Source organism: Odocoileus virginianus, chromosome 7 (assembly GCF_023699985.2).
Source record: "Odocoileus virginianus isolate 20LAN1187 ecotype Illinois chromosome 7, Ovbor_1.2, whole genome shotgun sequence".
Classification (NCBI taxonomy): Eukaryota; Metazoa; Chordata; class Mammalia; order Artiodactyla; family Cervidae; genus Odocoileus; species Odocoileus virginianus.
In genome coordinates this window covers 42680310-42707361 of record NC_069680.1, presented here as the reverse complement: position 1 = coordinate 42707361, position 27052 = coordinate 42680310, and the positions used below count along the sequence as shown (strand labels likewise).

General features: G+C 36.5%; 1 protein-coding gene across 1 annotated transcript in view; it reads right to left on the bottom strand.

Moving 5' to 3' along the window:
- Positions 1-27052, bottom strand: part of PTEN (phosphatase and tensin homolog) — a 100015-nt gene that overhangs the window by 49910 nt on the left and 23053 nt on the right. The window contains exon 2 of the mRNA XM_070470597.1: positions 21920-22004. Coding sequence (XP_070326698.1) covers positions 21920-22004 — 85 coding nt within the window. The remainder of the gene's footprint in view (positions 1-21919; positions 22005-27052) is intronic.

Sequence of the window (27052 nt, the reverse complement as noted above, 5' to 3'; positions counted from 1 at the left end):
ACTTTGTGGTACATTTCATTCAACTTTTGAAGTGCTGGTTGTCTGATGTGTGGCTGGGTGCTGTTGTGGAGGAAAATCGGGCCCTTTCTGTTGACCAACGGCAGCTGCCGGCAATGCAGTATTCAGTGCATCTTATTGATTTGCTAAGCATACTTCTCAGATGAAATGGTTTCACATGGCTTCAGAAAGCTAGAGTGGATCAGACTGGCAACAGACCACCAAACAGTGACCATGACTTTTATTCGGTGGAAATCAGTCTTTGGGGAAGTGCTTTGGAGCTTCTTTTCAGTTCAACCACTGAGCTAGTTGTTGCTGCCTGTCATGTAAAATCCACTTGTTACAGAAAAGCTATAACAAACCTAGACAGCAAATTAAAAAGCAGAGACATCACTTTACTAACAAAGGTCCATCTAGTCAAAGCTATGGTTTTGCCAGCAGTCATGTACAGATGTGAGAGCTGGACCATGGAAAAGACTGAGCACCAAAGAACTGGTGCTTTCAAGTTGTGGTGCCGGAAAAGACTCTTGAGAGTCTCTCTGACAGCAAGGAGACCAAACCAGTCAAATCTAAAGGAAATCAACCCTGAATATTCATTGGGAGGCCTGATGCTGAAGCTGAAGCTCCAATACTTTGGCCACCTGATGCAAAGAGTTGACTCATTGGAAAAGACCCTGATGCTGGGAAAGATGGAAGGCAGGAGGAGAAGGGGGCAACAGAGGATGAGCTATTTGGATGGTGTCACTGATTCATTGGACATGAGTTTCAGCAAACTCTGGAGACAGCGAAGGATAGGGAAGCCTGGCATGCTATAGTACATGGGGTCGCAGAGCGTCAGACATGACTTAATGACTCAGTTCAGTTCAATCAGTCGTGCCCGACTCCTTGCGACCCCAGAACAACAGCACGCCAGGCCTCCCTGCCCATCACCAACTCCTGGAGTCCACCCAAACCCATGTCCATGGAGTCGGTGATGCCATCCAACCATCCCATCCTCTGTCATCCCCTTCTCTTTCTGCCCTCAGTCATTCCCAGCATCAGGGTCTTTTCCAGTGAGTCAGCTCTTCACATCAGGTGGCCAAAGTAATGGAGTTTCAGCTTCAACATCAGTCCTTCCAATGAACTCCCAGGACTGATGTCCTTTAGGATGGACTGGTTGGATCTCCTTGCAGTCCAACAGACTCTCAAGAGTCTTCTCCAACACCACAGTTCAAAAGCATCAATTCTTCAGTGCTCATCTTTCTTTATAGTCCAACTCTCACATCCATACATGACCACTGGAAAAACCACAGCCTTGACTAGATGGACCTTTGATGACAAAGTAATGTCTCTGCTTTTTAAAATGCTGTCTAGGTTGGTCGTAACTTTCCTTTCAAGGAGTAAGCGTCCTTTTAATTTTATGGCTGCAATCACATTCTGCAGTGATTTTGGAGCCCCCAAAAGTAAAGTCAGTCACTGTTTCCCCATCTATTTATCATGAAGAGATGGAACCGAATGCCATGATCTTAGTTTTCTGAATGTTAAGCTTTAAGCCAGCTTTTTCACTCTCCTCTTTTACTTTCATCAAGAGGCTCTTTAGTTCTTCACTTTCTGCCATAAGGGAGATGTCACCTGCATGTCTGATATTATTAATATTTCTCCCAGCAATCTTGATTCCAGCCCAGCGTTTCTCATGATGCACTCCGCATATAAGTTAAATAAGCAGGGTAGGCGTGGGTGGGATGATCTGAGAGAACAGCATCGAAACATGTATATTATCAAGTGTGAAACAGATCTCCAGTCCAGGTTGGATGCATGAGACAAGTGCTCAGGGCTGGTGCACTGTGATGACCCAGAGGGATGGGATGGGGAAGGAGGTGGGAGGGGGATTCAGGATAGGGAACACATGTAAATCCATGGCTGATTCATGTCAATGTATGGCAAAAACCACTACAATACTGCAAAGGAATTAGCCTCCAACTAATAAAAATAATTGGGGGAAAAAATAAAATACATAAAGCCAAAAAAAAAAAAGCAGGGTGACAATACACAGCCTTGACATACTCCTTTTCCTATTTGGAACCAGTCTGTTGTTCCATGTCTAGTTCTAACTGTTGCTTCCTGACCTGCATACAGGTTTCTCAAGAGGCAGGTCAGGTGGCCTGGTATTCCTATCTCTTTCAGAATTTTCCACAGTTTATTGTGATCCACACAGTCAAAGGCTTTGGCATAGTCAATAAAGCAGAAACAGATGTTTTTCTGGAACTCTCTTGCTGTTTCAGTGACCCAAAGGATGTTGGCAATCTAATCTCTGGTTCCTCTGCCTTTTCTAAAACCATCTTGAACATCTGCAAGTTCACGGTTCACGTATTGCTGAAGCCTGGCTTGGAGAATTTTAAGCATCACTTTACTAGCGTGTGAGATGAGTGCAATTGTTTGAGCATTTGTGCAGTAGTTTGAGCACTCTTTGGCATTGCCTTTTTTGGGATTGGAATGAAAACTGATCTTTTTCAGTCCTGTGGCCACTGCTGAGTTTTCCAAATTTGCTGGCATACTGAGTGCAGCACTTTCACAGCATCATCTTTCAGGATTTGAAACAGCTCAACTGGAATTCCATCACCTCCACTAGCTTTGTTCGTAGTGATGCTTCCTAAAGCCAAATTGACGTCACATTCCAGGATGTCTGGCTCTAGGTGAGTGATCACACCATTGTGATTATCTGGGTCATGAAGATTTTTTTTTGTACAGTTTTTCTGTGTATTCTTGCCACCTTTTCTTAATATCTTCTGCTTCTTTTAAGGCCCCACCATTTCTGTCCTTAATAAAGGACCCCATCTTTGCATGAAATGTTCCCTTAGTATCTCTAATTTTCTTGAAGAGATCTCTAGTCTTTCCCATTCTGTTGTTTTCCTCTATTTCTTTGCACTGATCACTGAGAAAGGCTTTCTTATCTCTCCTTGCTATTCTTTGAAGCTCTGCATTCAAATGGGTACCTCCTTCCTTTTCTCCTTTGCTTTTCGCTTCCCTTCCATTCACAGCTATTTGTAAGGCCTCCTCAGACAGCCATTTTGCTTTTTCACATTTCTTTTTCTTGGGGATGGTCTTGATTCCTGTCTCCTGTACAATGTCACAAACCTCCATCCATAGTTCATCCGGCACTCTGTCTATCAGATTTAGTCCCTTAAATCTATTTCTCACTTCCACTGTATGGTCACAGGGATTTGATTTAGGTCATACCTGAATGGTCTGGTGGTTTTCTCCACTTTCTTCAATTTCAGTCTGAATTTGGCAATAAGAAGCTCATGATGAGCCACAGTCAGCTCCCAATCTTGTTTTTGCTGACTATATAGAGCTTCTCCATTTTTGGCTGCAAAGAATATGATCAATCTGATTTCAGTGTTGACCATCTGGTGATGTCCATGTGTAGAGTCTTCTCTTGTGTTGTTGGAAGAGGCTGTTTGCTCTGACCAGTGCCTTCTCTTTGCAGAATTCTGTTAGCCCTTGCCCTGCTTCCAAGGCCAAATCTGCCTGTTAGTCCAGGTGTTTCTCGACTTCCTACTTTTGCATTCCAGTCCCCTATAATGAAAAGGACATCTTTTTTGGGTGTTAGTTCTAGAAGATCTTGTACGTCTTCATAGAATTGTTCAACTTCAGCTTGTTCAGACTTAACAACTAAACTACAACAAGTTAGTCATTAGCAAAAAAAACATAAAGCAAAAATGTGCATTAAAATGATGTATAATGTAACTACATTTATTTAACAATGTATTTCTAATAATGGCAAAGTTAAACAATGTAAAACCACAAATACTTTTACACCAACCTTACAGTCCTTAACTATTTTCTCCTAGTCATCTTCAGGTTGCCACAATCAAAATTAGTTATACATCTGATAAGAGAAAAGTATCTTGTTGAAAATGTACTTTTTAACTCTTGCCTGCACAGTAGTACTTTCTCCTACATTATATCAAGTTAAATAGAAAGGCAAAAGTAAGTTTTATATTAAATTCAGGTGAAAAATAGTAATCTCCAGAACTAAAGGAAATATATTCTATCTAAAGAGGTATAAGATTCAAAGGAAAAGAGATTTCTGGGGCTTACCGGGTGGTTCAGACAGTAAAGAACCTGCCTGTGATGCAGGAGATCCAGGTTCAATCCCTGGGTGGGGAAGATCCCCTGGAGAAGGGAATGGCAACCCACTCCAGTATTCTTACCTAGAGAATTCCATGGACAGAGGAGCCTGACAGGCTACAGTGCATGGGGTCACAAAGAGTTTTACAAGACTGAATGACTAACACTTTAGGGTTCTATCTATAATCCATTATAAGTTAATTTTTGTGCACAGGCATACCTCAGAGGTGTTTTGAGTTTGGCTCCCTGGTGGCTCAGATGGTAAAGAATCTGCCTGGAATGCAGGGGACACGGGTTCAATCCCTGGCTTAAGAAGATCCTCTGGAGAAGGGAACGGCAACCCACTCCAGTGTTCTTGCCTGGAGAATTCCATGTACAGAGGAGCCTGGTGGGCTACAGTCCATGGGGTTGCAAGGAGTCGGACACAACTGCGCAACTAACACACACACTAGACTACGGCAAAAAAATGGCTATAGCAACAAAGCAAATCACATGAAATTTCTGGCTTCCCAGTGCATATAAAAGTTATGTTTACACTATACTATAGTCTATTAAGTGTGTAAAGGCATTATATGTCTAAAGAAATAATGTACATACCTTAACTTAAAAATACCTTATTGCTAGAAAATGCTAACCATCACCTGACAATGAATAGCTGCCATAAATCTTCAATTTGTTTAAAAAAAAATGCATTATCTGTGAAGTACAATAAAGTGAAGCACAATAAAATGAGGTATGCCTATGGTATAAGAAAGGTTCATTTTACTTTTATACTGACTTACAGTTGCTTCTGTAATGTTCTGTTAACAAGAGTATCCCCAGTGAATTATCTCGGTACCTTTGTCAATAAATGATATGTGTGATTTTCTGCAATCTCTATTCTGCTCTACTGATCTATAAATACATGAGCCAGCCATTCCACTCACAGATAGCCAACAGAAATGAAAACATACATCCACAAAAATCTTGTATGTGAATAACTCATGGCAGGTTTGTTCATAATAGACCCAAACTGAAAATAACTGTCCACCACAGGTAAATGGATAAATTATGTCATATCTATAAAATGGAATATCACTCAGCAATAAAAAGAACCAAATTACTAATAAAAGCAACAGTGATGAATTTCAAAAATACCATGCTAAAAGAAAGAAGCCAGACCCAAAAGGGTACATATTACATGACTGCTTTTATGTATAATTCTAGAACAGGCAAAACTTATCTACAGAGATAAACTTACAAACTGACTGCAGGGCAGCCCCAGAAGCAGGGCTGGGGACTGATTTCAGAGGGGCATTAAGAGATTTTTTATGGTAATAGAAATGTTCTCAATCTTGATTGTAATGTTTTATTTCAGAGGGGCATTAAGAGATTTTTTATGGTAATAGAAATGTTCTCAATCTTGATTGTAATGTTTTTACATGGGTGTATATATGTTAAAACTCAGTGAACTGTACACTTAAAATAGGTAAACGTTGTTGCATGCAAATTATACCTTTAAAAAGTTGTTTTTTCAGAGTATATGATTATAATTATCAACTTGTAAAATGCAACTCACCTCAAAAAAATCTTCAATTTACTTTGATTAACAGCAGAAACAGCAACAGAAGGAGCACATCATATTCAGGAATTAGAACTTTTTAGAATGAAATGCAAAATGGCACCATCTACAATAGTACTGTCCAACAGAACTTTCCACAATGATGGAAATGTTCTATATCTGTACTATCCAACCCAGTAGACACTAGCTACATGTGGCTACTGAACACTTGAAATGTGACTGTTGCAAATGAAAATGAATGAGTAAATTTATTTTTAATTACTGTAAACTTAATAAATAGCTACATGTAGCTAGTGGCTACCATATTGGTTAGCACAAGTCTAAAAGATGTATCGGTGAAAAAAATCCAATGGAACATACTATGTGTGCTTCTTAGAAAGTATATTCTTGGGATAGAGCATAAAATTGAAACAGAAGAATGATACATTAATAACTAGGGACTTCACAACTGTCAAAATACCTGCTGAAAACAATATTTTCAAGTATATGCAATTTTCTAACAAATTTTTGATATGCTTGATTTTCTTTTATCAGTAAACTAATAAAGAAGGGAACTATAATTTTGGATGTATTTCTAACCAAGAATGAGGAACAAGTTTGAGTGGAAATGCCAGGAAACAGGGAGAAAGTATTCATATAATTTTAGAATTCACGTCAGACAAGGAAGGAAACACTGGCATAGTTAGATATGATACAGATCAGTAAAACGGATTTCAAAAGCTTCATTTAAATAACAGGCTATGAATTCATAACTCAATATCTAAAAGGAAAGACCACAGAGAGGTTTTAAAAACTAAACTTCTGTATAAACAATTACAAATGACCCTAGTTTAAAAAAGACAAAAGAGGAAAAACAAAAATTATTTAAGGCCAATAAATACAGCTACACAGAGTTTACCCAGATTAGATTAAAAAATATATATCTCCAGAAAAAAGGGGGGAGGGAATATTTACAGATGAATATAAAACAGTAGCATATATAAAAGAAAATAAAAATGGTAAAGACAAAAGAAAGGCTTGGAGTGCAAAGCAATGTTTAAACTCAAAAGAACAATAAATAAGACAGAATTCCACAAGTTAGCTAGTTATATAATGCTAGAAAAAAAGGAAGAACTCCTAAATTTCCTTTTCACTTCTATTTTCTCTGTCCAAGAAAATATTGCTCCAAATCAATAACTCAAGAGTGATGAATGCATGGTATTTTCTGGTTTAAAAGTTTTGTTTGCAATTTAAACAAGGCTATTTCTTAAAGAATATTTCTTAACAAATGGCTATGAACAAAAATCTTTTTATATTCCATGATTATACATACTAGTAAAGCAGAGAGCAATCAATAATTAAAGACAGAGATAAACCACCAAGCTTCTTATCACTGCTTTATCTGAATCTTATAAAATTCAAATGGCAAGAGTGGCATAGCATTATAAAAACTGTCTGAAAAAATAGTACCACTAATTTCCAAAGAGTTCATAAAAATCATTAATAATCACAGCAAGGTCAGCACACACAAACAAACCAAGGAAAAATATGTAAACCAATAAAGATCACCAAATTGCTTAAACTCACACAGAAATGCAATCAAAAATCACATTACAACAAACTGCAAAAAGTTTTAAGCTTGGTAATATTTATTTCACCAAGACTGTGAAGACATCTTGGGGGGGAGATGCATATATGTTGGTGAGAATATAAAATGATAGCTTTTTTGAGTTTAAACCATGGGCTCACTGCAAGGAAATGTACCTTAAGGATATAAGTACTTGCAAAAGGACACCAAGACAAATGTGTGAAATTTCTGTTTAGAGCATTGTTTTCAACAGTAATAACTGGAAGCACCCTAAAATATGTATCTGAGTGAGCTATTTATTATGGTATGATCATAAAATGGAAGACAACCAATAAGAGAATCAATTTCATCTCCACACCAATATGGAAAATTCCAAAGTATGTTAAATGAAAAAAGAATATGCAGTATGTTCTCATTTGTATTTCTTAAAGGGTGAGTATAACATGAAAACAATTTTTTAAAGAATATATGAAACTTTTAATTGTAGATATCTTTGGGAAGAGAATCTGACAATGTGACATGTAAAATAGGAGAAATTTGTAAGGGATATTTGCCATCTCTAGGCTGTTTAGCAGCCAAAACTATTCCAATCTGGAGAGAATTTCAAGAAATAAACAAATACTCCGTTCCCCATCTTTCTCATATCACATGTGCAAGGTCTAAGATCAATTAGGTCCTCATGTTTTGGACAATGAATCCCAGGTAGTAAGAACAAGGTGCAGATGAGTCAAGGAATTATTCAGAGAGATCTCCAGCCGAGCTGAAAGTTTATGAACTCAGTCATCAATATTTAGTCATGGTGGCAGTACCTGGGACAGCAAATACCTAAGCAGCAATGTCTTCAGCTGGGGATGCTTTTCTTTATAACTTCTTGACTATGATCTGCTTCTCTTAGCTTCTGATAGTCTTCAAAGCCTGGTTCTCTGTGAGCTAATATTTTCTTTTAGAATTCTCTTCTAATTAAGTTAATAAGAGTTACTTTTTGTCATGTGCAATCAAGAACCCTGACTTCTTTTATTTTCCTATAGTTTTTTTAATAAGTGAGGGTTGGTGAAATCATACTTTTTTTGTGTGTTCCCTTTAATACGTGAACTTTACTGTAACTTCTTATCTAGCACTGTGGGCAACAGTGAGACAGGCAGGAGAATAAACAATCTATTTAAAAGAAAATATCACAGCATTTTTTTTCAAGGAGCAGGGTAAGTTCTCTCAAAGAACTTGAATATTACTTAGGGAAACATTCAGCATGACTGCCCCTCCCACTTCCTCCTCTCTCCTCCCAAGGATTTCATGCCCACAATTGGCTCACTGCCTTCTAAGTTTGATACAATGGCAAGGCGGAAAAAAGCAAGAAAACAGCACTTTCCAAAGGGAAATGGGAAAATTTAACTGTGGATACTTGGAAAGTTGACACTGAGAACTTGAACGAGAGCACAGAGTAATACTCTCAAAACTTAAAAATACTAGAACTCAAATCTTCTCATTTCTTACCTTATTTCAAATAATTTCAGATATATATAAAAATCTGAATTAGTTGTGAGAATAAACACTGTCTTATTAAGTCTTTACTTTCCTCATTCCATGCAATAGTCCTAAATAAGCTTCCAATATGCAAAAATTTTTATTTGACTGGCATAATCTGTCTGGTGCAACTATTTTAGAACTCTGGAGTCTATTCAAAAGTTTGCCGTTTTCAGGAGAGAAGGCCTGGACAGTAAATCACAATTAATTTCAATTTCAACTCCTAGTGTGGTAGTAGTTAGCCACCCACTGTCCCCTCCCAGCAGGCAGCCACACATGTATTCCTAGAGCAGTCTGATGCAGCCTGTGGGACTCCATCCTCCAAATAATAGAGATCTGTGTCTTGATCCTTGACGGCTGCTTCTGATTATGATTATGAATGTGCAGACACAAGCAGGCTGCCATTGCTGCAATCCCCAACAACAGAAATGGCTTCCAGGGAATGTAAAGATCCATAGCCTATCTTCTTTTCCCTTTTCTTCTTCCAGGAGCCAGGCAATTAAGAAGTATGACACCCATGCATAGGATGAATGTTAAGTCTTTCTGTGTGAACGTTAGTCTTCAACTCCTTTGGGTAAACAGCCAAAGGGCTGCACTGCTTGATTATAGAAATTATGTATAGCTTTGTAAGAAACCACAATCTTCCCAAAGTAGCTATATCATACTGTGTGCTGTGGATTTTTCATATACTGCCATACTGAATAGGAACAGAGTTTCTGTGTGCTACATGCTGGATAATTCTACCTATGCAACATTCTGGAAAAGCTGAAACTGTGGAGACCATAAAAACATCAGTGGTTGCCAGAGGCTGGGGACAGAGATGGATGAACAGGCAAAACACAGACCACTTTTAGGGCAGTGAAAACTACTCGGTATGATGCTATAGTAATGGATGTATACTTACATAATTTCCACAAATCCACACACTGCACAATACCAAGAGTGAGCCATAACATAAACTATAAACTCTGCATAATGATGAGTCAATGTTGGTTCATCAATTGAACAAATGTACCACTCTGGTTGAGGACACTGATAATGAGGAAGTTATGCACACAGAGTAGGGGGTATACAGGAAATCTCTGTACTTTCCGCTCAATACAGCTGTGAACACGGCTCTTAAAAAAAACTCACTCCACAGCTAATATGACATGCTAAGATAAAAGACAAAGTTTTTTCTTCTGAAGTAAATGACAAGGCAGGAGGCCTACTATTGCCACTTCTATTCAAACAAAGTATTGAATTCAAACAAAGTATTGAATGTTCAAGCCAGAGTAATTAAGCAAGAAGGAAAAACGATTCAAATCGGAAAGTACAATTACCTGTTTCCAGATGACATGATCTTATACAAAGAAAATTCTTAAGATGCCACAAACACACATACAAAAAAAACCTGTCAGAATAAATAACTTCAGCAAAGTAGCAGCATACAAAATTAACATGCAAAAATCAGATGCATTTTTATACAATAATAAACAATCCATTAAGGGAAATTAAAAAAACAATGCTATTTATGATAGCATCAAAAAGGATAAAATACCTAGGAATTATCTTAACCAAGGAGGTGAAATACTTGTACATAGAAAGCTAAAAAATACTGCTAAAGAAAATCAAAGACCTAAATAAATAGAAAGATATCCCATATTCCTGGATTAGAAGACTTTATATTATCAAGGTTTCAACATCATACTATGCAATTCCTATCAAAATTGCAACAACTTTTTGCATGAATAAAAACTTCCATCCTAAAACTCAGGGACTCTCACAGGACCCTAAGTAGCCAAATTAACCTTGAAATAGAAGAGCAATGTTGTAGGACTCAATTCCCAATTTCAAAACGTACTTTGTACAATGTTACAATTGGCAATTCACTCCAGTATTCTTGCTTGGAGAAGTCCATGGACAGAGGAGCCTGGTGAGCTTACTGTCCATGGGGTTGCAAAAGAGTTGGACACAACTGAGCACGCATGCAACAATGTTGGTACTGGCATAAAGACAGACATATACTAATGGAATAGACTAGAGAGCTCAAAAATAAAACTTTGCATATACAGTCAAATGATTTTGACTAGTATGCTAAAACCATTCATTCAATAGGGAAAGGAGAGTCTTTTCAACAAATGGTGATGGGAAAGGAAAGCTGGATATCCACTCGCCAAAGCACTAAGTTGGACCTTTATCCTTTATCATATACAAAAAATAACTCAAAATGGATAAAAGACTACACCAAAGACATAAAACTATAAAACTCTTAAAGGGAAAGACATGAAAAATTCATGACACTGAATTTAGCAATGATTTCTTGGATTCAACACCAAAGATACAGGCAACAAAAAAAAGGTAATAACTGCATCAAAATAAAAGTTTTATGGATCAAAGAACAATATCAACATAGTAAGAAGGCAACCAATAGGATGGAAAAAAATATTTGCAAATCACATTATCCAGTAAATGATTAACATCCATCATATATAGAACTCAAAAACAAACAAAAAATCCAATTCATAAACTAGCAAAGGGCTCAAATAGACATATCTCCAAAGAAGATATAAAAATGGTGACTAAGCACATGAAAAGATGCTCAGCATTGTTTATTATTAGAGAAATGCAAATCAAAACCACAATGGGATATCACTTTATACCCATTAGGACAGCTATTATCCAAAAAACCCCAAATGAAGAAACAAAATAAAAAACCCCAGAAAATATCAAGTGTTGGCAGTGAGGGTTTGGAGAAGTTGGAACACTTGTGCGTTGCTGGTAGGAATGTAAAATGATACAGCCACTGTTGAGAACAGTACAATAGCTCCAGAAAAAAGGCAAGCATAGAATGACCATTTGATCCAGCAATCCCACTTCTGAGTGTACACTTAAATTAAAAGTACAGACTCAAACAGCTACTGGTACATCCATGTTCATATTAATGTAACCTACAATAGTCAATAGGTGGAAGTAACTGAAGTGTCCATCGACAGATGAATAGATAAACAGAAGGTGGTATATACATATAACAGAAGGACACATGCCACAACATGGGTGAAACAAAGTAAAATAAGTCACAAAAAAATAAATATTATATGTTTCCACTTATATAAGTGGAAGTATAAGTACCTAGAATGGTCAAATACATAGAAACAGAAAATATAACAGTGGTTCAGGGGCTGGAAGCAGGGGGAATGGGAAGTTACTATTTAAATAGTACAACATTTCAGTATGGATAAAATAGTTTTAGAGATGGACAGTGGTGATAATTATACAAGAATGTGAATATACTTAATGCTACTGAACTGGACAATTAAAAAAAGTTGAAATGATAAATTACCCTATATATATAATATACCATAATAGAAAAAAAAATACTCATCTCCCATCACTCTTCGTCCTCAAACCCATGTTTTTTCCCCAAAAGTAACTACCCTCAAGTATTAGAATTCTTTTTCCTGATATTTAAGTCAGCATTTCTATATAAGATAAATAACAGTGCTTCTTGTAGATTTATCAATTACCTATATATTTTCTGCCTTGGTAGAGAAGGCTAACAAAACCAGTAGTATTCCCAACACACACTTCACATCTCTTAATCTCCTTTAAATAGTAACATCACAACTTTGGGTTAAATCAACAGATGTTAAAATTGTTTCCTGTTTCTAACTCACCAAATTTCCTAAGAATCTTATGATATTTTCTCCCAGATAATATTATTTCATTACCCACCTATAACGTCCTTCCCTGAAAGCCTTCCGTCCTACTGCTCTAATCAGAACTGGTTGCTCTTTAGCTTTGTGGTACTGTTGTCACCCTGGGACCTGACTGTGGTTTCTGAGTTGGATTCTCCGTTGGATTCTCAGTTTGTCGAAGCCCTTTTCTTTTCTTTCATGGTTTCTCTCCCTGTTTTCCTAGGGCACATCTTCTACTAATCGCCTAAGAGATGTTGCAAGGAAGAATTTTTTTGTTCAGTCCATTGAATGTCTTTTTTTTCTACTCTTGCACTTGATTGATGGTTTGGCCGGATACAGAATTCCAGGTTGACTGCAGAACATCTAAGTGCTGTTCCTCAACATTCTATCTTTAATTCTACTGCTGAGAAGTTAGATGCTACTGACATTCCTCAGTTCAGTTGAGTTCAGCCGCTCAGTCATGTCCAACTCTTTGCAACCCCATGAACCACAGCACGCCAGGCCTCCCTGTCCATCACCAACTCCTGGAGTCCACCCAAACCCATGTCCATTGAGTCGGTGATGCCATCCAACCATCTCATCCTCTTTCATCCCCTTCTCCTGCCCTCAATCTTTCCCAGCATCAGGGTCTTTTCCAATGAGTCAGCTCTTCACATCAGGTGGCCAAAGTATTGGAGTTTCAGCTTCAACATCAGTCCTTCCAATGAAGACCCAGGACTAATCTCCTTTAGGATGGACTGGTTGGATCTCCTTGTAGTCCAAGGGACTCTCAAGAGTCTTCTCCAACACCACAGTTCAAAAGCATCAATTCTTCTGTGCTCAACTTTCTTTATAGTCCAACTCTCACATCCATACATGACCACTGGAAAAACCAGATTCCTAATCCTTTTTAATGACCCTGAAAGCTTTTGAGAAATTCTCATTCTTCTTGTTTTTTTTTTTTTAAACTTCTTAATAATTTGCCTGGAATTGACCTGTTTTCACTTACTGTGCTTGGCACTATGTAGGTCTTTTCAATCTAGAGACTCAAATCCTTGAGAAATGTTCTAGTATGATACCAGAAAAGACTTTCCTAGATGATTTCCCACACTGAGTGGGGAACCAACACTGTGTTAGGCCAAACAAGGACATCAACAGGCTAAATGAGCCAGGAGTTTCCAGTGTTTGTCCTCTGATAGAGAAGATTTTATGGTTATTAAGGAAATTAGCGTTGGAATCTGACAGACCTGTAGTCAATCCTCAGCCTATTCTTACCAGCTGTGGCAATTGGGGAAGTTAGCTTCTTTTAAACCATCTATGAAATGGAGATAGGTTTACTGTAGCAATTTAACATGAGAACACACGCAAACTGCTTATACAACAGTAACACATATATATAAATAAGTGCAAATAAATGTCACCTATTATTAACATATCAAAAATTGGATTGGTACAGATAATTTAATCATTGTCAAATCCAGCATGGCTCTGTGATTTGTAAAGAATAAAAACTAACAAAAGAAGTAGGAGTCGTCTTTGGGGACAGGGTTTTCTTCTGGGGTGATAAAATGTTTCAGAACTTGACAGAGGTGGTGGTTATAAAACATTGTAAAAAAAAAAAAAAAACATTGTGAAGACACTAAATGTCCCTGAACTGTACACTCTGAAGTGGGCGATTTCATGTTATGTGATTTGCATCTGAATAAAGAAAAAAAGGAAGCAAGAAACAGAGAGGCAATGACAGAAGAAATCAAACGTTATTGGAAAGGGAGAAGGGAATTGATATCCTCCTAAATTATTTTTGAAGCTTTCCTATAAATAATCTTTTTTAAACCTTTTTAAACTGAATAATCAATAATGGTAATGTTGAGAAAACAAATGTGTCCTTTTTTTTTTATTGAAAATCAACATAAGGAGATCAGTACATGATTAAGAGAAGAATATTTGAAAAGTTTCTTCAGGAAGAAAATGTATAAAACAAGAAAAGGGAAGATGGACTTTAGAATCTGCAATATGGCTGCTTATACACAGGTGAAAAAGCTGATCTTTCCAATAAAGAGGAGGAAGCAATTTATTTCCTAATGACAGAAAAGAGGAAAATATTGTTATATGCAACTTTTTTCATTTCAACATTTCCAAAATTGTGCTCCATGGAACACTGTTGAGAGAAATGTTATTACTATACTACAAAGGAAAAGAAAGAGATACAGGGGAAAGGAAGGAGGGGAAGAGAATGGGAAAGAAATGAAAAAAGAAAAGGCAAGGAACATGTTAGAATTTCATTTTGGGAGAATTACAATGCAGAATAGCACATTAAAGGTTATGCAGTAAGAAAGCCAGTTCACCTCTATTAAACTTACACTTCTATGATTTATTACATACAGAATAATTCTCAAACTATGTCTGCTAAACATATGAAGCATCATCAATTTGTTAAAGATCGCCTAGATTTACACAGGTAACATATAAATTATTAATAGATAACTTCAATATTAACCTGAGAAATAAGACTAATGTACATATCAAAGAATAATAAATCACCCGAATAAAACATTGTTTCATATTACCAACTGGTCAGAGAAAGAATTTTAGAGGCAAGAAAGAAAGGAGAGAGAAGGCAGTATTAAGATGAAAAGAAGAAAAAACAATCTGCGAAGAGCTAGTTTTTCAATTTCTGTTCTATGAAATGACCCTGTCTTGCCCTGTCAATTCTAACTGCTTATTAAAGAAAACACCTGCAGTAAAGATAGTAAAAAAATTTCAACTTGGTTCACTTTTCCTCCACTCTTATTTTTTACATTAATTCCTGATCCCAGGAGGTAACCTCAAAAGGAGAAGTTAAATATTTGAATACCTCAAGTATAAATTTTACATTGCTGTAACTAATTATATCCATAAACAGTTAAAACTTCAAGCATGAAGGTATCTGGAATATGTGTTTTACTCAAAGCAATGGTGTACAGCAACAACAAAGTCTGAATTCTGCACAATATTTCTTGTTTGGGGTAAAATCATAGGAATCATAGGAGATACACAGGATTAAAGAAGAAAAGGTAATTTTAAATACTCTTTAGGTATCCCAGTTTCTAAATCCCAAAGTTTACTGTTAACAGAAAAGATATAAGAAAATAAAGACATTTTTCACTGAGGTGTTACCATCTTTGAACCAAAAAAAAACAAAAAAAACAAAAAAAATCACTACTGATTAGTACTAGTGTCTCCAACATCACGAGAAATGCTGGACTGGATAAAGCACAAATTGGAGTCAAGATTGCTGGGAGAAATATCAATAAATTCAGGTATGCAGATGACACCACCCTTATGGCAGAAAGAAAAGAAGAACTAAAGAGCCTCTTGATGAAAGTGAAAGAGGAGAGTGAAAAAGCTGGCTTAAAGCTCAACATTCAGAAAACTAAGATCATGGCATTTGGTCCCATCACTTCATGGAAAATAGATGGGGAAACAGTGGAAGACTTTACTTTTCTGGGCTCCAAGATCACTGCAGATAGTGATTGCAGCCATGAAATTAAAAGACGCTTACTCTTTGGAAGGAAAGTTATGACCAACCTAGACAACATCTGCAGGATCATCAAAAAAGCAAGAGAGTTCCAGAAAAACATCTATTTCTGCTTTATTGACTGCTTTATTGACCTGACCTGCCTCTTGAGAAACCTGTATGCAGGTCAGGAAGCAACAGTTAGAACTGGACATGGAACAACAGACTGGTTCTGGACATAGAACAACAGACAGTATGTCAAGGTTGTATATTGTCACCCTGCTTATTTAACTTATACAGAGTATATCATGAGAAACGCTTCGCTGGAGGAAGCACAAGCTGGAGTCAACACTTCCGGGAGAAATATCAATAACCTCAGATATGCAGATGACACCACCTTTATGGCAGAAGGTGAAGAGGAACTGAAGAGCCTCTTGATGAAAGTGGAAGAGGAGAGTGAAAAAGTTGGCTTAAAGCCCAACATCAGAAAACTAAGATCATGGCATCCGGTCCCATCTCTTCATGGTAAATAGATGGGGAAATAGTGGAAACAGTGGCTGACTTTATTTTTCTGGGCTCCAAGATCACTGCAGAATGTGACTGCAGACATGAAATTAAAAGACACTTACTCCTTGGAAGGAAAGTTATGACCAACCTAGACAGCATTTTAAAAAGCAGAGACATTACTTTGTCAACAAAGGTCCATCTAGTCAAGGCTATGGTTTTTCCAGTGGTCATGTATGGATGTGAGAGTTGGACTATAAAGAAAGATGAGCACTGAAGAATTGATGCTTTTGAACTGTGGTGTTGGAGAAGACTCTTGAGAGTCTGTTGGACTGCAAGGAGATCCAACCAGTCCATCCTAAAGGACATCAGTCCTGGGAGTTCATTGGAAGGACTGATGTTGAAGCTGAAACTCCAGTACTTTGGCCACCTGATGTGAAGAGCTGACTCACTGGAAAAGACCCTGATACTGGGAAAGACTGAGGGCAGAAAGAGAAGGGGATGACAGAGGATGGGATGGTTGGATGGCATCACCGACTCCACGGACATGGGTTTGGGTGGACTCTGGGAGTTGGTGATGTATCACCGACTCCACGGACATGGGTTTGGGTGGACTCTGGGAGTTGGTGATGGACAGGGAGGCCTGGCGTGCTGTGGTTCATGGGGTCACAAAGAGTCGGACATGACTGAGCGACTGAACTGAAGACAGCATATTAAAAAGCAGAGACATTACTTTGCCAACAAAGTTCCATCCAGTCAAAGCTGTGGTTTTTCCAGTAGTCATGTATGAATGTGAGAGCTGAACTATAAAGAAAGCTGAGCACCGAAGAATTGATGCTTTTGAACTGTGGTGTTGGAGAAGAGTCTTGAGAGTCCCTTGAACTGAAAGGAACTCCAACCAGTCAATTCTAAAGGAAATCAGTCCTGAATGTTCATTGGAAGGACTGATGCTGAAGCTGAGACTCCAATACTTTGGCCACCTGATGCGAAGAACTGACTCATCTGAAAAGACCCTGATGCTAGAAAGATTGAAAGTGGGAGGAGAAGGATGACAGTGGATAAGACAGTTGGCTGGCATCACCAACTCAATGGACGTGAGTTTGAGTAAACTCCAGGAGTTGGTGATGGACAGAGAGGCCTGGTTTGCTGAGGTCTGTGGGGTCGCAGAGTTGGACACAACTGAGTGACCGAACTGAAGTCCAATATCGTGCAAGTCATTCAAGGAAATCAATTATCTAGGTACCAGAGACGGCCATTTCCATGGAGAGGTTAATCCTAACACACAAACTACTTAAGAATTATTCATTTTCATTTTAGCTCATAGGGAAAAATACATCTTCCTTCATGGTCACTGTTCACCCTTTCTCATAAACTAAGGGGGGAGGGGTAAACTGATAACAGCAGAGTATTACTGGCCATTTATCCACTGATCAAATAAAAGAAAAAACAAGTACAGTATAGTTATTATCTTCGGTTGATGGTTTTTCATTGTTATGTGCTATAACCATTATTCACTAGGGTGACGAGACCAGTTGGTGACAAGATCAGTTGGCTAAAGTAACCACTGGCTAAACCTTTTTTTAAGAGTGATATCTGAAAAAGTCAAAAGCTAGATAAAATAAACTAGATACATTAAAGGAGACAGAATAAATCTCAACCGCTGTTTCTGATTACAAGCCAAATGTATATGAATCTTAATTCAGAGGCATAAAGGCAGAGGTTTCTGAAGTCAGAAGATGACAGATCAAAATACTTCCCAGCACAGTATTTTCTTGACGGAGTTATTATAACTTAACATTGTATAGGAAGTAGTGACTAAAACCATCCCAAATGAAAAGAAATACAAGAAGGCTGTCTGAGGAGGTTTTACAAATAGCTAAGGGAAGAGAAGTGAAAAGCAAGGTCGAAAGGGAAAGTTATATCCAACTGAACACAGAGTTTCATAGAATAGCAAAGAGAGATAAGGAGGCTTTCTTAAATGAACACTGTAAAGAAGTAGAGAAAAACAATAAGAATGGGAAAGACCAGAGATCTCATCAAGAAAATGAAGAGATCAAGGGAACATTTCAAACAAAGATGGTACAATAAAGGACAGAAATGGCAAGGACAACAGAAGCAGAGTAAATTAAGAAGCGGTGGAAAGAATACACAGAAAAACTATACCAAAAATGTCTTGCTGATCTGGATAACCATGATGGTATGGACACTCACCCAGAGCCAGATACCCTGGAATGTGAAGTTAAGTGGGCCTAGGAAGCATTACTACAAACACATTCCAGCAGAACTATTTCAAATCCTGAAAGATGATGCTGTTAAAAGTGCTGCACTAAATATGACAGCAAATTTGGAAAACTCAGCAGTGGCCCCAGGACTGGAAAAGAACAGTTTTCATTCCAATTCCAATCAAAGGCAATGCCAAAGAATGTTCAAACCATCATACAATTGTGCCCATTTCACATGCTAGTGAGGTTATTCTCAAAATAATTCAAGCTAGGCTTCAGTGGTATGTGAGCCAATAACTTCCAGATGTATAAGCTAGGTTTAGAAAAGGCAGAGGAACCAGAGATCAAATTGCCAACATTCACTGGATCATAGAAAAAGCAAGAGAATTCCAGAAAAACATATACTTCTGATTCATTGACTACATTAAAGCCTTTGTGTGGATCACAACAAACTGCGGAAAATCGTTATAGAGATGGGAATACCAGAACACCTTACCTGTCTCCTGACAGGTTTACTTGTTGTAAAGAAGGTAAACCTGTTGTCAAGAAGTAACCATCAGAACCGTACATGGAACAATGGGCTGGTTCAAAATTGGGAAAGGAGTATGACAAGGCTGTATATTGTTAATTTAACTTATATGCAGAATATATCATGCAAAACGCTGGACTGGATCAATCACAAACTAAAATCAAGATTGCGGGGAGAAATATTAACAACCTCAGATATGCAGATGGTACCACCCTAATGGCTGAAAGCGAAGAGGAACTAGAGACTCTTGATGAGAGTTAAAGAGAAGAGTGAAAGAGCTGGCTTAAAACTCAACATTCAAAAAACTAAAAGATTATATGAAGATTTATAACCTCTCTATTAACTTTTTATTTTAGAAATAATAAAGAAACTGGGGGGGGTGGGGGGAAACAACTAAGATCATGGCATCTAACCCCATCACTTCATGGCAAATAGAAAGGGAAGCAGTGACAGATTTTACTTTCTTAGGCTCCAAAATCACTATGGACGGCAGCCATGAAATTAAAAATGCTTGCTCCTTGGAAGGAAAGCTATGAGAAACCTAGACAGTGTATACAAAAGCAAAGATATCACTTTGCCGAGAAAGGTCTGTATAGTCAAAGCTATGGTTTATCCAGTAGTCATGTATGGATGTGAGAGTTGGACCATAAAGAAGGTTGAGTGCCAAAGAACTGATGCTTTTGAACTGTGGTGTTGGAGAAGACTCTTGAGAGTCCCTTGGACTTCAAGGAGATCAAACCAGTCAATTCTAAAGGAAATCAAGCCTGAATATTCACTAGAAGTACTGACGCTGAAGCTGAAGCTCCAGTACTTGGCTACCTGACGTGAAGAGCCGGCTCACTGGAAAAGACCGTTACTAGGAAAGATTGAAGGCAGCAGAAGTGGGCAGAGGATGAGATGGTTAAGTAGTATCACTGACTCAACGGACATGAATTTGAACAAACTCTGGGAGGTGGTGAAGGACAGGGAAGTCTGGTATGTTGCAGTCCATGGGTCGAACACATTGTAGTGACAAAACAATACACCACTACCACCAAAGATCTGATGATCATATGTAAATCATACATACAGAACCAGAAACTGGACTTATCAGTAACCCGAAAGATGATCAATCAGCCTCAGTATTAATCCATAGTCAGAAGAAACAAATTCACATTCAGAAGAGAACAATGTAGGAATTAGCACATCAAATTAATTTACCACAGGATATTCTTACAGTGACTGGAAAATGTATCTAGAGGAGAGCTCAAGAGTATTCATACTCTTTTTCTGTATGAGTATCAATCTGACTTGTTTGAATTAGTAGTTGGTTGAATACAGAATTACAGTAATGTTAAGTAGATCGACTTTAGAAATCTTTCTTCTAGGCCATAAAGAGGCCTAATAAACACTCCTTCACCGTAGCAGCAAACATATTTCATGACAGCACTGCTCATTTCCCAGATTCTCCATCTCTTGAGTCAAAATTTACTTCTGTTAATCTTTTTGCTATCAATCACTGTATTTCCGTAGATTGGTATTAACACCGACTAAGCCATATCAAGCTGTTACTCCCATTCTTCCATTGTGTCCTGCCAAACTACTAGAAGGCAAACTCATTTCTTAATCGCAAGCTCTTAAATCATTCCTGTGACAGCCTCATGTACCAACTACAAAGTAGTTTGGGAGTTTTTCTGTCAATACTGAAGTTTAATTCTGAACACAATATAAGCACTACAAAAACCCAACTGGGTATAACTCAGTACTGCAAAAATGTGAACAGACTTTGGTTCAAAGCAAATGCTAAAAACTAACTACTGAAAAAAACTATGGTTGGCTCATATAAGAGTATATAGATAGTTTTAAATACTAAGACAACTATTTAAAAAGAATCCTATATCTGCATAATGCTTTATAAAGTGCTTTCCTGCCCATTATAAAATTTAGTTCTCATAACCACCACATATTTAAACTGGAAGTCTCCAAAAAGGATACTTTTGAAAGAGAGTACAAGGAATGATAGAAAATTTAAACTACTAAAAGCCAATTACACCTCCTACTGACATTTTACAGTTTATTTATACACATATTTTTTGCTCTGAAATTAGAAAACATATTGACTATTTACAAAGCAGATACAAATTCCTTCTCTCATAAAATATATTATGTACTCTTAGGTCATAAATGTATTTAAGGTTATTTAAATGAGCCTTGAGAACTATTACTCAGATACGAATAATTCCTTTTAAAAATGATGAAAAACTGAAAAGCAAACACCTAGGCTTTGGTGTCTAACAAATTCGTTTCCAGATCCCCTGTACTAAATACTTCTCCAGGTCCTTTGTACATTTATGCCCCATTATAAACTGTTCTATGTAAAATTACATCATTTATGTATACCCTAGCATAAATAAATTTAAGTGAATAAATCCAGTCAAGGATTTTAAGGCTAATACCCAATTGTGAAATAAAAGACAAAAATCATAGTGCAATGGAACCCAGATATTAAGTTGGTGAGGGGCATTTTACGGAGTCCATGAAATCATAACACATATACCTGATTATGTAAAATGTCAGTTCTTATCTAATGAGTTTTATCCCACTGACGCCCAGTAGGTACATGAAGCAAAATAAACAAAGCAGTTATAGATCAACATAATAAAAATAAACTTAACATCAAAAAGTACATCTTTTTCTGTGGTTTAGAAATTTTCCTAAATGAAAATACAACATGAATATATACCAATATTTGAAACAGAAAATTAAAAAGTTCTTACCTTACTACATCATCAATATTGTTCCTGTATACGCCTTCAAGTCTTTCTGCAGGAAACCCCATAGCAATAATGTTTGGATAAATATCTGAGCGCTTAAGTTAAGGAAATATGCAACAATGCAAACCACATGTACACATTTTAAAACATTAGCTGACTGAAATATACAATGCAAACTACATGTAAATGTTTTAAAACATTAGCTGATTATGAAAAGTTTTCCCCACTACAAACCATGTTAATAATAAGGCTGTCATATGTATTTACTTATAAGCCATCATGTGTAATTAAGAAATACAGGTAAATACATTGACCCCAAAAAATACCAATAGCAACCCACTCCAGTATTCTGGCCTGGAAAATCCCATGGATGGAGGAGGCTGGTGGTCTACGGTCCATGGGGTCACAAAGAGTCGGACATGATTGAGCAACTAACACACAATCAATCATATGACAGTGATTTTTAAATTCTACTCAGTATGTTTAGAATGCATCTAAGGTAAAAGGTAACTTTCATATTTACAATACTAAAATATACAGACAAAAATCCAAAAATCAAAATAAAAACAAGAAACAGCTGCACAATTTCTCATTTTTCAGAGAAAAGTAGATACAGTTAAGAGTTAGAAAATTAGATTTAAGAACAGGTTATTCCTCTAATCAGATGCATAAATTGGACAACTCACCTAGACTTCAATTTCCTATTCTACATGGTGAGGAGGTTGAGAAAACCACAGTGATGTATCTTAACCCTTGGTATTGATGATGATAATACTGAACTGAGGTAGAAACTTAATCTCATATCCAAACAAGGTAATCAATACTTAGCGTGCCCATTCTATTAACGTATATACAACAGCTGCATAAAACAAACTTCTATACTCAAGAAAAATTTATATAAAACTATAAAGCAGCACAGATTATCCACATATCTGAGTACTTTGTCCATCAGACTGGCTTTCATTTCTTGAGCTCCATCAATCTCATGATTTTCTGACACAGATGTTTCAAACCAGCCAATCTTAACTGCTTTAAACCACTCAAGACTATCTCCAAAGCTATATGTTCACATATTGGACCCATTTATCTTCCAAATACAATACAAAATTCATCAAATCCAGTGCCTTTCTAGAGACTTTTTTAATTTCTGCTGCATTCACATTAGTCAGCTTATTTCAGTGTTATTTTCAATCCAAAATAACTAAATTACTAAAACCTTTCATTTTGATATTATAATTTAAGAAAAGATTACCTATTTACTGTATGTTCTATATAATTATTAGTACTGCTTGGACAGATCTACAAAATATTTTAAAGAAAAAAATGTGCATAACGGTATATAGTATGCTATGTTTGTATAAAGAAATACTTTATAAACTAATTTTTTACACATATATTTGCCTGAATTGGAATGCTCCAACACACATACAGATAATTGAGAGACTAATAAAAATGGTTGCTTCATAGAGAAAAGGAGGGCAAGGAGGCAAGCACAACACTGAAACAAGTCTGATTAAATATCAAATTGGTAACCAGGAGAAAGGATTTATTTCAAGGGTTATCTAGACACTGTAATTTTACTGTACTTCTGGGCAGGAACTTTTCTAAGAAAAAAGAGCTACAAAGAAATTTTAAACTTTTCCAGTAATTTCTAATGACATCAGTATTAACATCTTTAAACTTTTTCTTTATATTATAGGAAAAATCAATGATGTTATGTTAATGACTTGAAGGTTTGTGATTATTACTGTAAGAGAAAAGAGATAACATTATAAAATCAAGAAATCAAGTAATAACTGAAAATATTAGTATGAACTCATGCTTGCAGACACTTATGTTGTTTAGGTCTTTCCAAAGAAACAGCCTAAAAGTATGTCACCTGAGCAGCAGTAAACACTTCTAGAACCCTGATTTCATCTTTAATATCATACTACACTGCTGCTGCTGCTGCTAAGTCACGTCAGTCATGTCCAACTCTGTGCGACCCCATAGACGGCAGCCCACCAGGCTCCCGTCCCTGGGATTCTCCAGGCAAGAATACTGGAGTGGGCTGCCATTTCCTTCTCCAGTTTATGAAAGTGAAAAGTGAAAGTGAAGTCACTCAGTCGTGTCTGACTCTTCGTGACCCCATGGGCTGTAGCCTACCAGGCTCCTCCGTCCACGGGACTTTCCGGGAAAGAGGACTGGAGTGGGGTGCCACTGCCTTCTCCTCATACTACACTAAAAGGTATCAACTCCTTGAAAAAATAGTTGATGTCAGATCTGGAACAGGGAAGGTACAGAAGGTATCTTTCTGTGCCAGAAAGCAAGGAAAGCATACATACATTAGTGGCCTATATCAAACATACACAGAAGCTGGCATGAAGAATGGCCAAATTCGTGACAAACTGAGCATCAGAGAAAAACTCTAAGTGGGAGTAAATCAAAGAATCACGAATAAAACGGAAATAAATCCCCGAGTCTATAGAGATACTCAATACAGAAAAAGTTATAGCAAAACAAAAAATTATTTTCACTTTTAAGCTTTGATAAGTGTCTACTAGAAGTTATTTTCTTTACTTTGAAATTGGTAAAGGGAGAGATAAAGGATTTATCCTACTTTTCCTGTAGGAACTGTATTTCAGGGCAACTCAATAGCTCCATTTCATAAAGCAAACAACAGAAAACACCAGTTAATAAAAATAAAAATTTTAGAAAAATCAATTAGAATCAGAAAAATCAAACTTTGAAAGCCCTAATAAAATTACTGACTTAGGCAAGGATCAACAAATGGTACTAAATCAATAGGTGAGTGGATAATAAGGAACTGAACTTTCTAACAGAGCCAAAGTAATACCACACAATATATCTTCTAATGTAAGAAAAACACCACATAATGTATCTTCTAATGTAAGAAGACAAACATAATTGAATAACACACAGAAAAGACTGTCATCACCCAATTTCAGTGGTCAATCTCAGCATTATCAAGCAAGTTAAGTAGAGATCACATAACTTTTGATGTGATGCAATAGGAAGGACACAGCATCATCTATGAGAGCCAAATTATCTTCAATCTGAGAATCCATGAAGCACTTACATATAAATTTTAACTTACCAGATATGAGATACAACAAGCTAAATGACATTATGTGTATAAACTGGACAATTCAGAAAGTCTATAGGACATGACCCAGTATCTTTCAAATTATCTTTTTAAAAAAAATCCAAGTATGATTTCAAAGCTGAAGAGGGGAGAAATGGGTAGCTGTCCTTGATTTATAAAGGCTTAGGGTTCTAAAAGCCAAGTTCACTGGTACAATCCTGTTCTGGTTACTGTTTCAGATGTTTCAGACCAACCAGCCACTAAGGATATTTTTGAACCAACTAGAGAAATTTTAAATATGATCTAAGTATTGGCTGAGATGAAAATTTACAGAAATGGATAAGCAGACATTACTTATTGGAAAAAAAAAAGGTTTCAAAAGAGAAAGTACAATGTGATACTATTTTAATAAAAGAAAACATACACCATACCAGTATAATTAAAATATGTAGACAGAAAGATTACAAAGTACTAGATTAAAATACTAAAGATTAAAGTACAAAGTACAAAGATTAAAGTACTAAACATAATAATATCTAGGTAGTAGGAATATAATTTTTTCTCATTTTTGCTTGTTTTAATATGATCACCTACATTGTTTGTGTAACAGGTTTAAAAAAAAAAAATTGTTTTATAATCTAATTATCTCCAAATCTATTTCCTAAGGGTCTTAACAAAATATTGTCTTGCCCTGTATGACTTACAGTTTTGTATGTAGTTTTTTAAAAAGCTGAATTTCTTTTAAAAAAAATAATAATAAAAGTATATAGGCCATGAATAATTTTTGTCACTTTAAGAATACATAAATTCACCCTCAGCCTGAAAGGGTTCCATTAGGATCATCATTTTTAACATCACAAATATTAGCTATCATCTATTATTCTCATAGAAGAAAGCAGCCCCACCTAAAAATCTAATTCCTAATTACCAAAATGTTTTAGGTATCCACCCACCAAAAAAAAAAAAAAAATGAAGAGACAAGAGGCTCAAATCAAGCCTGAAGCACTACAATTCCTGAATATGAATAATCTTTACTTTTTAACTGTCTTATAGAATACAAACATAAGAAAATGGAAATTAAGAGAAAAAAAATGAGGCAGCAGTAGGGAACCCAAAGCAGTGGCAACTACCACAAATCTGGAATTTCTAACTAAATAATTATAAATACATTTTACTAAAAAATATAAACTGAGATTATGCCAAGGTTTTCTGATCAATACAACAAAAATTTTTTATGTAAAAAAATTTTATTACTACTAACAAACTTACCTAACCATTAATTTCAGTGGGAATGCTAGTAAGATTCCAGCCTTACAGGAAAGCATATAAGTGGGAGAAGGGATAAATCAGGAATCTCGGATTTATACATACACACTACTATATACAAAATAGATAACCAACAAGGACCTACTGTACAGCACAGGGAGTCATATTCAGTATCCTGAATAACCTATAATGGAAAAGAACCTGAAAAAGAATATATATATGTACATACATAACTGAATTACTCTGCTGTACTCCTGAAACACTGTAAACCAACTGCACTTCAATAAATTTTTTTAAAAGAACAGAAATATAAAGCCCCTTGAAATGCAGTCATTTTTAACAAAGACTAAATTTAGATTTATCCTTGTACTATGAATATTAACAAATAAAAGTAAATAAGGTTGCAAAGGGCTTGGTTAACTTACTTAAGAAAAATAGTTGTCAGTAACTACACATGAATGGGGATACTCATCGGCTCCTCCTTTACTCAATTATCCAAACAGACACTGAATATTCACATACTGAACATTGTACACAGGACACTGAGAACATAAGTCTAAGTAAGCAAAGACTACCACACTCTAGGAGTTCCTATTCTATCAAGGAAGACAGACACACAAACCTACAACTACACCAAAGGCCCCATTATATATACATAAGATCAAGATGTTTTAAGAGCAAGAGAAAGGATTAATTCTGCAGAGGTAGAGATAAAGTAGGGAATATGTTAGAAATTACAAAGTAGGTAGGTAATGTTAGAAATCCTCAAGAAATAAGTCATACAT